Source organism: Lactuca sativa, chromosome 8 (genome assembly GCF_002870075.4).
Source record: "Lactuca sativa cultivar Salinas chromosome 8, Lsat_Salinas_v11, whole genome shotgun sequence".
In the NCBI taxonomy this organism is placed as follows: Eukaryota; Viridiplantae; Streptophyta; class Magnoliopsida; order Asterales; family Asteraceae; genus Lactuca; species Lactuca sativa.
Genome location: NC_056630.2, coordinates 73,544,498 through 73,558,647, shown reverse-complemented (window position 1 = coordinate 73,558,647; position 14,150 = coordinate 73,544,498). Strand labels below are relative to the sequence as shown.

At 37.2% G+C, this 14,150-nt stretch overlaps 1 protein-coding gene across 3 annotated transcripts; it reads right to left on the bottom strand.

The window, feature by feature from the left end:
- Positions 1-277: 277 nt before the first annotated feature.
- LOC111900591 (TMV resistance protein N) lies at positions 278-11,391 on the bottom strand. Of its 3 annotated transcripts, none has more exons than XM_052766827.1 (7): positions 11,230-11,385; positions 9,529-10,117; positions 7,943-9,047; positions 7,626-7,847; positions 832-7,047; positions 677-743; positions 278-565 (listed from the first exon to the last, which is right to left on the bottom strand). In XM_052766827.1, exons 2-5 carry the CDS (start codon positions 10,041-10,043, stop codon positions 6,463-6,465), a joined length of 2,427 nt encoding a protein of 808 aa, XP_052622787.1. In that variant the 5' UTR covers positions 10,044-10,117; positions 11,230-11,385; the 3' UTR covers positions 278-565; positions 677-743; positions 832-6,462. The 3 variants fall into 3 exon arrangements, with proteins under 3 accessions (XP_052622787.1, XP_042753718.1, XP_052622786.1); XM_042897784.2 differs by having other exon boundaries at positions 278-743; positions 9,529-9,769; positions 9,851-10,117; XM_052766826.1 differs by having other exon boundaries at positions 278-743; positions 11,230-11,391.
- Between the last annotated feature and the right edge of the window lie 2,759 nt (positions 11,392-14,150).

Genomic DNA, 14,150 nt, shown 5'->3' with positions numbered 1-14,150 from the left:
TTTGAAGATCAACGGAAGCGACGCGCTAATACCACAAGCGTTTATTCCAACTTTACTTGTTACCGGCAAGAATCAAAACATTCTCGCAGTACCAGGATCTTGAACAAGAATCATACAAAAAACTGTAAAGAACAGAAATGATCTTCTCAAAACGAAATCAGAAACATACCGTCCTTAGATTGACGATCCGATGATGAGAATCACGATCGACCGTCTTACAACAACAAATCGGAGCCTAAAAGCTCTGATACCATCTTAAAAACACAAACACACAAACTTCCCAACTTGAACAGTTTATTTAATATAAACCAGTTCGATTATACATCAACTTACACCAGAAATCTCACTACAATCACACTCACTCTCGGATGAAAATAAGAACACGATCTAAAAACTACGATCTTCTACTGGAGAAAACCCTAACAGTTACCGAGAGAACAAAGAAGATGTGTATATGCTTTGAACAACTGAACTACTACACCGATACAATGAACAAGATATTTTATCAACTCACATAACACCTGAAGATCCGCGCCTTAACCCGAGTATTAACCCGAAAACTCACCTGCATAAAAAACTTATACAAACTACCCACAAATAGCAATATTGTACAAAACACACCCTTCACATTTAATGTTCAGTTTGTAAATAAAGGTATTTTCAACAAAGAACCTACCTACAAACGCCCTTGGATTCTGATATTGAAGTCTTACACTGATAAAGTGATCTTCAATAGCATTCCCCTGCCATGGAAAACACATTCATTTATTTGTGTGTTTGGGTTAATTAACATGATAAAGATCGAAATTCAAAAGGTACGTAGAGCAAAACCTGGAGCATGGAGTCTAGTAATATCTCACCATCACCAAGTTTGTTGTCCCCTAGAAGTGACACTTTCCACAACCATTTACAGTTTGAGATATCTCCAAAGCTTTCAAGCGAGCTACAATTATCCGCTATAACAACAGCTATACTTGATGGCATCTCTGACAATTCTACAAGGTCATAGCAGCTTGACACATTGAGCCATTTGAGCTGAGGAACTCGCAAGCGACTAAAATTTAATCGTGAAAATTCATTTCCTTCTAGATTGAGTTGTTGCAAGTTGGGAAACTGATACGGATACAAGCTTAATTCCTAACAAAATGAGCACAAGGGGACCACTGATGGTGTATTCTAGAAGGGACAGAAGGGCAAATCCGGAAAGTGGCTAAAGTGGTTAAGGAGAGAGAGAAGAATAAAAGGAGAGGAGAATAATCTGTTGGGATTGTCATGATTTTTGTAAAGTTTGTATTGGCTCCTGAGCTTTCTGCTCTGTGAGAGAGGGACCTCTCCCTGGACAATCGTGTGATTGAATTTGATTACGTTTATCAATTACAAGCATTACTTTTCAATTCATTCTTATTTACATCATTTTCTCTCTATAGTTTACATTCAGTCTCTATCATTGGTCCGACCTGCTCCGCTCTACCTTGAGTCGCCATGGTTCAACCCACTGTGGAAACTCGTTCTCCGGCTTCACGTTTGGATCACCATGATGAGCAGATTTCTCAATTACAAGCTGATGTGACACTGATGCAATCAAAAATGGACAGAGAACAGATGGAAATGGGCGAATTCCGCACTTACGTGATGAATTGGATTAAGAAGCAAGACAAAGTAGCGGAACCGAGTACTGGTGGCTCTTCTGGTGGTTCTTCTGGGATGGGTTCTGACTCTCCGTTTCCACAGTCTTCTGGGGTTCTCAATTCAGGTTTCGGTGGTGGTTCGCTTCCACCTCCAGGCGGTTCTGGTACTCCTTCTGGGGGATTACCATGGGCGGTGAAGAAGGTGAAGTTGCCGGAGTTTTATGGGTTTGACCCCCAAGGATGGATTCAGAAGGCCAATCTCTTCTTCGACATCAACGGTACCGATCCTTCTCTTCGTATTCGATTGGCTCAACTCAGCATGACGGGAGTCGCACAACATTGGTTCTCGGTGGTGCGCCAGGTACATGATTCTCTTACCTGGGAGCAATTTCAGGAAGAATTACTCCAACGTTTCAGCGGTTTGGAGATCCAAAATCCCTATGAACAACTTGCTTTGATCCAACAATCGACCTCCATTCATGACTACATCGATGACTTTGAATATTTGATGTCCCTGGTTCCTAAGATGCCTGAGATGCAAGCTATGGGGTATTTCGTCGCCGGCTTACACGATGATGTACGTCGTTGGGTTCGCTTACAACGACCACAATCTCGTTTGGATGCGATGTATTCAGCAAAAGATGTCGAAGAGATCCTTCGTCCCGGTACTGGTACGATTCCCCAAACCCGTTTTCGTTATCATTCCGCATTTGGATCGGGTTCGGATTTTGGGTCGGACATGAAGTCCATTAGTGGGAGTCGGGTGGACCCAAAAGGGTTTTCTAACCCTAAAACCATTGAACGTTGGTCTCCCCAGCGTCTGGACGGTCCTCGTTCTTCTCTTCCTCCTCGTTCCCCTGGTCCATCTTCACATGATCACCCATCTACCCCTCCTCGTGATCGTGGTGTTCGCTCGTTAACCCGTACGGAGTGGGAAGAACGCCGGAAAAAAGGTCTCTGTTTCCGATGCGGTCAACAATTCGGACCAGGTCACAAATGCCCTGATGGGAAATTACGTGTACTCATTCTGGGTGATGATGAAGTTGATGAGGGCAGTAATTACAGGTATACCGAAACTCCTCCTCTGGAAGACTCCCCACTTTTGCCCAACGACGAAGGACACTGTGCTGCCTTGGAATTCACTGGCACTTCTACCGAATGTAGTGGAGGTAAGACTCTGAAATTTGATGGGGAACTTTTGGGAATTCCTGTTGTGGTTTTGGTTGATAGTGGAGCCACCCACAATTTTTTGTCCCGTCAATTGGTGCTGGCATTAGGCATTTCTTCTATTCCATTTCATGGCATCAACATTAAGCTGGGGGATGGACATGTGGTTCGTGTAACTGAGAAGTGTGTCAATCTTCATATTTTGATGGGTGGTTGCTCTTTTGCTGTGAATCTCTTAGTTTTTGACACTGGGAATCCTGATATCATCTTGGGAATGGAATGGTTAAAAACCTTGGGCGAAGTCACGCATAATTGGGATAAATCCTGGATGCGTTTCTCTTATCAGGGTATGATGGTTCAGCTTCAAGGTTTAATTCCTGGGCAACCATCTCAAGCCTCTCTGCATAAATGGTTACAAGTCCAATCCTCATCCTCAATCAGTCCTTCTGTGACTCGGGAGACTTCCAGTGGGTTGGTTTATTCTATGGCAGAGACAGGGCTATCCTTGGTTCAGCAGGATGAGTTGCAGGTGTTATTTTGCAAGTTTGATGGGGTTTTTCAGCCTCCCAGGGGGTTGCCTCTGTCCCGTCCCCATGACCACATTATTGCTTTGGAAAATCTTCAAGCACCTGTGTGTGTCCGTCCGTATCGTTACCCTCATGTCCAAAAGTCCGAAATTGAACGTCAGGTTCAAGAGCTTTTGAATTTAGGGTTGATTCGACCCAGTAAAAGTGCTTATTCGAGCCCGGTGATTTTGGTTCGCAAGAAGGATAATACCTGGCGGATGTGTGTGGACTATAGGGCCCTGAATAAGGCAACCATTCCTGATAAGTTTCCAATTCCTGTAGTGGAAGAATTGTTAGATGAGTTATTTGGTGCTTGTTACTTTTCCAAGCTCGATCTCAAATCGGGCTATAATCAAATCAGAATGCATGAGGATAGTGTTGAGAAGACGGCATTTCGTACCCATGACGGCCATTATGAATACTTGGTAATGCCTTTTGGCTTGATGAACGCTCCTGCTACATTTCAAGCTGTGATGAATGATGTTTTTCGGCCTTTGTTACGAAAGAAGGTGGTCATTTTTTTTGATGATATTTTGGTTTACAGTGCAACGTGGCAAGATCATTTGCACGATTTAGCAACAGTGCTTCGAATTTTGGAATATAATCAGTTTGTGGTTAACCAAAAGAAGTGTTCATTTGGACAGCAATCCATTGAATACTTGGGTCACATTATCGATGGAAAAGGTGTGTCGATGGACCCAACAAAGGTAGATGCAGTGGTGGAGTGGCCAGTGCCCAAACAGTTGAAAGGCCTTCGGGGGTTTTTGGGATTAACGGGCTATTACCGGAAGTTCGTTAGGAATTATGGGAGTATAGCACGTCCATTAACTGATTTAACAAAAAAAGATGCTTTTAAATGGAATTCGGAGGCACAAATGGCATTTGACAATTTAAAGAATGCTTTGGTTACAGCCCCTGTTCTTGCTTTACCGGATTTTTCGGTTCCTTTTGTCGTTGAATGTGATGCTTCCGGAAGGGGTATTGGGGCAGTTTTGATGCAACGAAATAAGCCGATTGCTTATTTTAGCAGGGCGCTTAGTGATCAAAATTTGTCGAAATCGGCATATGAACGAGAGATTATGGCTTTGGTACTTGCAGTTCAACATTGGAGGTCGTATTTACTGGGGACCAAATTTGTGGTGTACACCGACCAAAAGAGCCTCAAGTTTTTATTACAACAACGCATCACGTCCCCAGATCAACAAAATTGGGTGGCCAAACTCTTGGGTTACGATTTTGACATTCAATATAAACCGGGTCGCGAAAATCGAGCAGCTGACGCTCTTTCCCGACGAGCCGAAGCCGGGGAACTCCATCAACTACAATCTGCCCCTGTGTGGGTTCAGGGGGCACAGTTGGTCAAGGAAGCACAAGAAGATCGTGACATTCAACGTATCATGCAAGCATGTCAAGATTCTTCAACGCGTCATCCGGGGTTTTCTGTTCGCAATGGGATCTTGTATTACAGGGATCGATTGGTAATTCCTCGTCAATCTAAGTTTATCCCAGCCCTTCTCCATGAATTCCATGTGTCTGCTACCGGTGGACACTCAGGGTATTACCGTACGTATCGGAGGTTAGCTGCTAACCTTTATTGGCCTGGCATGATTGAGTGTATTAAGAACTTTGTGCGTGCTTGTGATGTTTGTCAACGTTGCAAGGCAAGTTCTTTGGCTCCCGGAGGTCTTCTGCAACCCTTAGATATTCCAAAAGCAATTTGGGAAGACCTTTCTCTAGATTTTATACTTGGTCTACCCAAATCTAAAGGGTTTGATGCGGTTCTTGTGGTGGTGGACAGGCTGTCTAAATATGCCCATTTCATACTTTTGAAGCATCCGTATACTGCCAGAACTGTAGCTGAGGTTTTTGTTCGAGAGGTGGTCCGCCATCATGGCATTCCTAAGTCTATTGTGAGTGATCGTGACCCTTTGTTCATTAGTAAATTCTGGCAGGAAATTTTCAAGGCCCAAGGCACTCAATTGCACATGAGTTCAGCATACCACCCGGAATCGGATGGGCAAACAGAAGTGATTAACAGGTGCTTGGAAGCATATCTTCGGTGCTTTGCAGTGGATCAGCCACGTTTATGGACCACATGGATCCCATGGGCTGAGTTTTGGTACAACTCTACCTTTCATGGATCCACCGGCATCTCCCCTTTTGAAGTAGTTTATGGGCGCAAACCACCAACTGTATTCCAATACGTTCCAGGAGAAGTCCGGGTTCAGGCTGTATCACAAGAGCTTCAGGATCGGGATGAGGCACTTCGACAGTTGAAAGTTCACTTAGCTCAAGCTCAAAGTACTATGAAGGCCCAGGCAGACAAGAAACGCAGAGATAGTCATTTTCAGAACGGAGAATGGGTGTATGTCAAACTGAAGCCCTATCGACAAAAGTCTGTTTCTAGTAGAATACATCATAAGTTAGCTGCAAAATTCTTTGGTCCATTTCAAATTCTGGAAAAAATAGGCCCAGTTGCTTACAAGCTTCAATTACCACCCACTTCTAAGGTTCACCCTGTTTTTCATGTCTCGTTACTTAAGAAAGCTGTTCAAGTTCCGGCGGATACTAGTCTTCCTCCAGAATTGGAGGTCGATACAGAAGATATGGTTATTCCTGCAGCTGTCTTGGCTACACGTTCTGTCGGTGGGCCTCATGATAAGGTGGAACAGTGGTTAGTACATTGGCAGGGACAGTCATTGGAGGAAGCTACTTGGGAAGATGCTATCACTATCAAAGAACAATTCCCTAATACAAGTCTTGAGGTCAAGACTTTAATTGAAGGCGGGAGTAATGATACGGATACAAGCTTAATTCCTAACAAAATGAGCACAAGGGGACCACTGATGGTGTATTCTAGAAGGGACAGAAGGGCAAATCCGGAAAGTGGCTAAAGTGGTTAAGGAGAGAGAGAAGAATAAAAGGAGAGGAGAATAATCTGTTGGGATTGTCATGATTTTTGTAAAGTTTGTATTGGCTCCTGAGCTTTCTGCTCTGTGAGAGAGGGACCTCTCCCTGGACAATCGTGTGATTGAATTTGATTACGTTTATCAATTACAAGCATTACTTTTCAATTCATTCTTATTTACATCATTTTCTCTCTATAGTTTACATTCAGTCTCTATCAGAAACTCTAAAACATCAGAGCCAATGTCTTCATCTCCTAAATGGCACACGCTCAGATTCAACTTCCTTAAGAATCGGAGTTCATGCAATTTGTTGAAAAACCTTAAACGTATGTTACGATGTAAACAAGGATCCTCTACACAACATTCTACACCAGGAAGATTGCTGCAACCACACCTCCAACAAATAACAAAATAGTTTGAATAAGATTCTATGTAGGATGCAACTTTGCTCCCACTATTATCCAAATCAAGATGTTGTAAATTGTCCATCTTCTGTTGTTGGATCTTTGGAAACTTAACAAGTTTGGGCTGCCCTGGGAATTCAAGGGTCTCAAGTTTCTTTATTCCCCTAATGGGTGGAAACATCTCAAGATTGGGACAAGCTTCTATAGATAAGTAAACAAGCTTTTCCAAGCATCCAATCGATGGATGAATTTCTACTAAGCACAGACATCCATAAAGAATAAATCTTTCAAGATTTGGAAGTCCATTAAAATCTGGTGTGATGATTAGTTTATCCATAAAGTGAAGTTTCAATAACTTCAAACTTGGGAGCAACTGTTAAATACAAGTACAACAAGTCAAAAATGTATCAAGGTGACAAGATTTTTGAGGAAAATGGCATGCAGGCACACAGACAAACACAAACACAGTTATACACTATTTATATATGAAATAATAGTTTGACAAATAACTAGTTCCTTCCGTCCGCAAATGGAAATCATGTCAACTTTTAAATTGTTTAATAATATATCTATAAATCACTTAATAGAAACAAGATAATAAAAGACCTTTAAACCCAAATCAGTGATATCAATATTTTATAATAGTTTTTAATCATATTTCTTTTCAAAAAAACAAAAGGAAATTTGCATCATTATTAAGACAAAAGGATATTTAGATGGAGGATGGGTTTTACATAAATACCATGGACTATAATGACTAATATGTTAATAAACAAATTATATTTTGAAAAGTTTATAGTTTCTAAGACAAAGGACATTCAAAGAATAAAGATCCATGCTTTTCAATGCTATAGATACTTGAAATTTACTCTGGATTATTCATGTCTGTAATTCATCATCAACTTTGTTTTCATCTGTTAATTAGATAAAGTGATAAAAAATATGAATTACCTTACAACCCTCCCAAAGTTGTGTTTGCGAGCCAAAGGTCAATAGAAGACAGCAAAGCTCCCTTAGTGGAAGCTCATTAAACAATGATTTTGCAGGATCACCTATCGATTCCATATACCGAAGATTCTTCATGTTTGCAGCAACCGAATGAAGATTTTGTTCTTGTCCTTTTGCTGGTTGAATCCAGAAATCCATTTTTATTGCTTCGATCTTGTCACTTTCCTATGATAGAGGAACCAAAATGGTGTTAGGATTAATTCAAAAGTGTCTGTTTATACATACATAATATATCATGCAAAGCGTAGCTTAACCATTACCATCATTGCATCCATAGCACATATTCTAAGAACATCTTCTTTCTTCCAAATCCTACTATGTTTCTCAGGATTCTTGGGGTGTTCCCCTCTAACAATGTGGTGTCCCATTTCTTGCACCAGATCATGCATATCAAACTCTCCATCTTTCGAAATAGTTATGAGAGCCTTTTGTATCAACACCTTTATTCCTATAACAGGATAAAAACCACAAGCATCAAGAATCTCCATTGCGGTATCTTTCTTCTGCCACCTAAAAAAACATGCTATATCAAGAAACAAGTCTTGTTCAAGCGGTTTAAGTCCATCAAAGCTGACTTTTAGAGTTTCCAAAATATTATCATCTGGGATCTCTTTCAGTCTGGCTAATGCACTCCTCCACTCACGAATGTTTTTGTCACACAAGAAAGAACCGATTACTGTAAGTGCTAATGGAAGCCCACCAGCATAAGAGACCACCTCTTTGGAAAGCTGCTTGTAATCTTCAGTCCATCTGTAATCCTGGCATGCGTGCTTGCGAAAGAGCTTAATAGCTTCATCATTGTTTAACAAGCTAATGTTGTGCTTAACATCAACTCTGTTTGCATTTAATACATGCTCATCTCTGGTTGTGATTATTATTCGGCTTCCTTCACCATACCAATCATGTGATCCAGCTAATGCTTTTAGTTGGTTAAGCTGATCGACGTCATCAAGAACAATCAACACCTTTTTACGGCATAACTTATTCAGCATCATATGTCTTCCTTCCTCAACTCTCCCTATTCCCTGAACTTTCTTTTGGTTCAAAACACCAGAAAGGATTTTTTCTTGCAATTTTTCCAAACCATTTTTCCTTGATTCCTCCCGGATATTTTTTACAAAGCAGCAACCATCAAACTTGCTAGAGAATTCATCATAAATAGCAGACACAAGAGTAGTCTTACCACCACCCCCAACCCCCCATATTCCAATCATCCGCACACCACCTGACCCAATTTGTAACTCTGATTCCAAACCTTGCACACGGGCCGCTATTCCAACTAGGTTCTCGTCTGCACTTGAAGTTACTAGCTGCAACCTCTGTGAAATTGTGTCAACAATTTCTTTGATAACCTTTGATTCATGCCTACATGTTGGATATACAAGGATAATTAACACATGCTCACATTGGAGAAAGAGGTAATTTTTTCATGAACCATGAAATAGAAAAAAGGGATCCTAGCTAATCATCATTTAAATTTCATATTTTAAATAGAAGTTGTAAAGTTAAATTTATAGGTAGTTTGTAACAATTTTCTCGGGAAACATCGAAAATAGTTTCATATAACAAAAAGTGAAGCAAGATGGATGTGTTGTTGCAGCTTGAAGGGAGGCATCAAGTATGCGATTAGAATTAGAGCTCAGCGAAGTCCATCATAACTTCATTTAAGGTTATTCATAATCCTAGGACTTGACACATGTCTTTTAACTTACCAAAATGATAAATTGATCTAGTAGAGGCTGTGTTTATCTAGTTCATCAACATCATCGAATAATCAAAACATTTAGATAAAAACTTCTAAGATAAAAGTATAATTGTGTTGTACAAAAACAAAGAAGAAAATTACCCATTGGCAATGTGCTTGGGTTCCCATCCAGAAATGTTACTTGCATCCACGAGTGCTTTTCTCCAAGATTCAACATTGCTCTTGTTCTCCAACTCATGTTTGCAAAATGTTTCTCCATATTTTCGCTTTTGTTTTCGCACATCAGATGGATCCACATTATAAAATATGGGCAAAACGATTTGGTTTCCAGTATCCTTGCATTTCATGATATGTGCAAGTTCATGTAAGCACCATGAAGAATCTGCATAGTTTTCAGAGAATACGATGACAGCAATCTGTGATTCTTCTATAGCCTTCATAAGGTTTGGACCAATCAACTCACCCCGAGGAAGTGTTTCGTCGTCCTTGTAGGTGTAGATCCCTTGTTGTTCAAGAGCTGAGTAGAGATGATCCACAAAAGTCTTCCGAGTATCTTCTCCTCTAAAGCTAAGGAATACATCATACTTCCACGATTTAGAAGAAAATTCCGGAACAGAAGGAGAAAATGATGATGAAGATGCCATTGATGTGTTCATATGTTGCGAGTATGTGGTTTGAGAACCTCAATGAAATGAACTTTATACAGACTGATGTGAGTTTCCAGTAAAAGCTGTTATCATGTAAAAAAAAAAAAAGAAAAAAAAAAACTTGTCAAAACTCATATTTGGAGTAACTGGACACCATGTAGAAAATCTCATAACTAGTCATTAACTTTTTGGTGATACAAACTCCTTTAAATGTATAATACAAGCTATAATTCAAAAGATAGACATGAACTGATTTAGGTGATATGAGTTAGTTTTAACACAATTAAATTATACATTTAATATTTTGCTTATAGTTCTACATTGAGATTTTTCTGAAAAGACTTGGTGAAAAATCCCAGCAACACCAAACTTCAGCAGACTTCCTTTCTTAAATCTTTACTTTGCAAGCTTATACTTCAATTTCATAGGATTTGTTCCTTTAATATCTTGAATCAATTTGAGCATGTGGAAGCCTTTCATGCACCACTTGACTCTTCTCTCTCAAGTCTTAAGCCTTTCAACAGAGTGAAGATAATGAAAAAGTAATTATAGTTCCCTTATATTAATAATCAAGTTTTGTAGTTTCAACATTTAATCACCACGCTTCTACATTGTACATTCTCACCCCAAAATCCAACCTAGCAATATTGTTCATTTAAATGAATTGATACATATCTTCCCACCATGATTAACCGCTTACCTTTATGACCTTTTTGCTTTACGTGAACACCTATAACTTTTATCCTATTTAGAAAAGTTAATATCTTTAATGAATTCCCCTAGCATTTGGTTCTTAAACGTAGTAAAGCACGAATTCAAATAGTGCCAAGTCGTACTTGTATTTGCTTAACAAAACACAGACCAATCCTCCTGTTATGTTTTCTGCTTGTATCGACGATACATATACACACCATTAGGCTCGTTTTCCTCCAAATTCCATTCATTATAACATATACACAACATATTAACTTCACAAATAGCTTAATTTGATCATCTAACTACACTAATTCAAAAACTTCACAACGTTGACTAAATTAGGTCAAAATTCGTTTCACACATTCCGGAACGACCTTTTTTTTTAACTGTTTGATTAAATTTACTTAATATATTATATAAAACTTCATTAACCGCTTAACGTTTCCATTTCTTTCTTGATGACTTATAATTGATCAAGTTATCAGTTTAGCGAACGTACCTCAAATTCTCAGCAGCACCAAACTTTTAGTAGACGTCCTTTCTAATCTCTTCACTTTGCCAGCTTATACTACAATTTGGGCAGAATACCTTCCTTAATTTCTCTTTCAAGTTCAAACTTGGATTAATTTGAGTAGGTTGGAGTCTTTCCTCCATCGTTGACTATTCTCTCACAGTTCTAAAAAAGTATGAGAAAGTACTAATAATAAGAGTATATTGCAGTTTTGGTCCCTGAATTTATCTATATTTTTAAGGTTTTGTTCCTAAAATAATTTAGTTTGCCGTTTTGGTCCTTATGTTCATATTTCAAAAAAGATTTTTCTCCCTCGGTTTATAAAGTTAATAAACATATAATTAAGACGAAATTACATAAATGGTCCTTGTGTTTGACAAAATAAACCAACTTGAGTCCTTATAACGAATTGTTTGCATATTTGGTCCTTGTGGTTTCAAAATGTTGCAAAGACGATCCTTTTGGCTAACAGTATTAATTTTTCCAATTAAGTCAAGCCACATGGATCATTTTGTAATTTTTTCTATTGATTATTATCTTTATATTTTATTTATTTATATTTTTTATGAATTAATTTTTTTTTGATGTTTTGTTTGAATATAATATTTTTTTCGCTTATATTGTGTAACTTTTTGTTCAAATAAAATTCTTAAATTTTTTGACGTTTTATTCAAATACATTTATTAATGTTTTTTTTATGTTTTGTTCGAATAATTTTTTTAATGTTTTGTTCGAATACATTTTTAATTTTTTTTTTGACGTTTTGTTTTCTTATAGGGAAATTGCGTAATCTAACCATTTTTGTATTGTAATTTTTTTTAAAAAAAAATAACCGCTTTTAATTTTTTTATTTTTTTTAAATAACCACTTAGTCCAGAATACATTCATTTCATACCATATTATTAAGTGGATCAGATTTGACCCGATATTGTTGATTCCATGAAAATATTGACTTCTAGCGTATTAAAAAAAAACATTTATGTATTGATTTTGGTAGTTTTGGATCTATCAAACCCATGTGTTGGTGAAGAAAGTTTACAAAGGTTTTGCATCAGTTTAAGATGCGTCAAAACTAGGTTGTTCTTTAAACTTACCAGACTTTCTTACAACTATCTTTCCCTGATGTCGATATTTGACACTATTATTTACATAAAAAAAATCATGTTTTCATGTTCTCCATTTTTGCTACCTTAATGATTATATTTACCATCTAGCTTGGGGAGTTCTTTTGTCTTCATCCAGTGCAAGGAGATAATGAGAATATAGGGAAGGTGAGGACATGTGTCATCCTTTCTAGACCTTGAATCTATGTGAGCTAATAAAAAATGATGATGTGGTCTATTTATGATATAATGTTGTTTTGTATCTATTATAAAACTCATATTTGGTTTGTTTGTGCACATGTGTAATAGAAAAACTAAAAATAGGATATGATATAATACACTAAATTCAAGAAATATCAAGTTATTTTCATGAATTAGTTTAATATATCATCCAACTTTCATTTATTCCATTCACAACATTATACTTTAAAAAATACAATGTTGTAATTGAAATTAATGAAAGTAGGATGACAAATAAATGAAAGTAATTTAACAATACAATGGTTTATAAGAAAAGTATTAAAATAAAGTTCAATAATTAAAGATGGAAATGAAAGTATAATGTTATAATAGACAAACATAGGAAAGGACATTGTCATTTCTTGCATTTAGCCAAATCAGGGGCTAAATGCAAAAAATAGCAATGTACATTCATTTTATTTTTCTAATATAGCATCTTCCCCATTTCTATTTCCATTTTTTTTAAAATTGTTTAATTATTTTTCTTATTAAACCATTGTACTTTGAAAGTACAATGCTATAACTGTATGTAGTTGTGTATATGTGTGTGTCTCTTTCTTTATGTGTGTGATTCATGAGAAGGATTTTGCAATTTTATTTTCAACAGAAACTTTGAAAGCAGCTCCATCTCCCATTTATACATGTGATTCATGAGAAGATGTTTAAACATAAGGTTGAAGCTATTACCTTTGCTTTAACTATTTGTTTTCTTACAACTTTGTGGCTATGCCATTTAATCGTTGGAGGTGTTTTTATGGTTCAATACCATTCAAACTTTAATCATGGTCTCTTATTGAGTTGGTGAATGGATGTTTGGGTCCATAACTTCTAAGTTTTTATTTTTTGATACTCAGTGGAATGTCATGCAACTGTTACTTTCTACGGTTTCATGTTGAGTCCTTTTTGTAAATATAATGAATATGTTATTTTAGCATATTTTAAACACGTTTTGTTTTCATGTTCTGGATGTCAATTGAACTATACTAAGCAAAAAATGATAGGTAGTTGTTGGATTAGTCTGCAAACAAGTATAAAATATGACATACATTTTAATACAACTTGGACTTTTGGTTATTTGGTTTCAATGACCATATTATGGGTTTGAGTGGCCAAAGAAGGGTCCCTTAGAGAGATTTAAATGATTTTCTACCATTTCATATGTAGAGAGAAATGATGCATTTTAACCGGTCAATCCAATCTCTTAATGGAGAGATTGTGAGGATATCAAATGAATATGATGCAAATATATGGCATATTTTGAACCATATTCATTTGGATATTTTTTTTAAAGATTTATAAAGATAAATTATAAAGATTTAAACTGTTTTTTCTTAAACTGCGTACAATCATTTTGTAATATTATAGGACATTTTAAACTTGCAAATCATTTTCTAATATTATAGGACATTTAAAACTTGCAGTTTTTTCATAAAAATCTCAAAGTATACACAAGGTCATGAATTGAACATGAATATTACACAAGCTCATGTCTGATTAACTTGTAGTTTTTTTTATAAAATCTGTAAAGTATATATAAGGTCATGTCTATTGAACATGAATATCACA

Coding starts and splice junctions, on each gene's coding strand:
- LOC111900591 (XM_052766826.1), bottom strand. CDS start 10,043: ATGAACACATCAATGGCATCTTCATCATCATTTTCTCCTTCTGTTCCG. Junction 7,848..7,942: donor GTGCTATGGATGCAATGATG/GTAATGGTTAAG, acceptor CCTCTATCATAG/GAAAGTGACAAGATCGAAGC. Junction 7,048..7,625: donor AACTTTGGGAGGGTTGTAAG/GTAATTCATATT, acceptor TGTATTTAACAG/TTGCTCCCAAGTTTGAAGTT.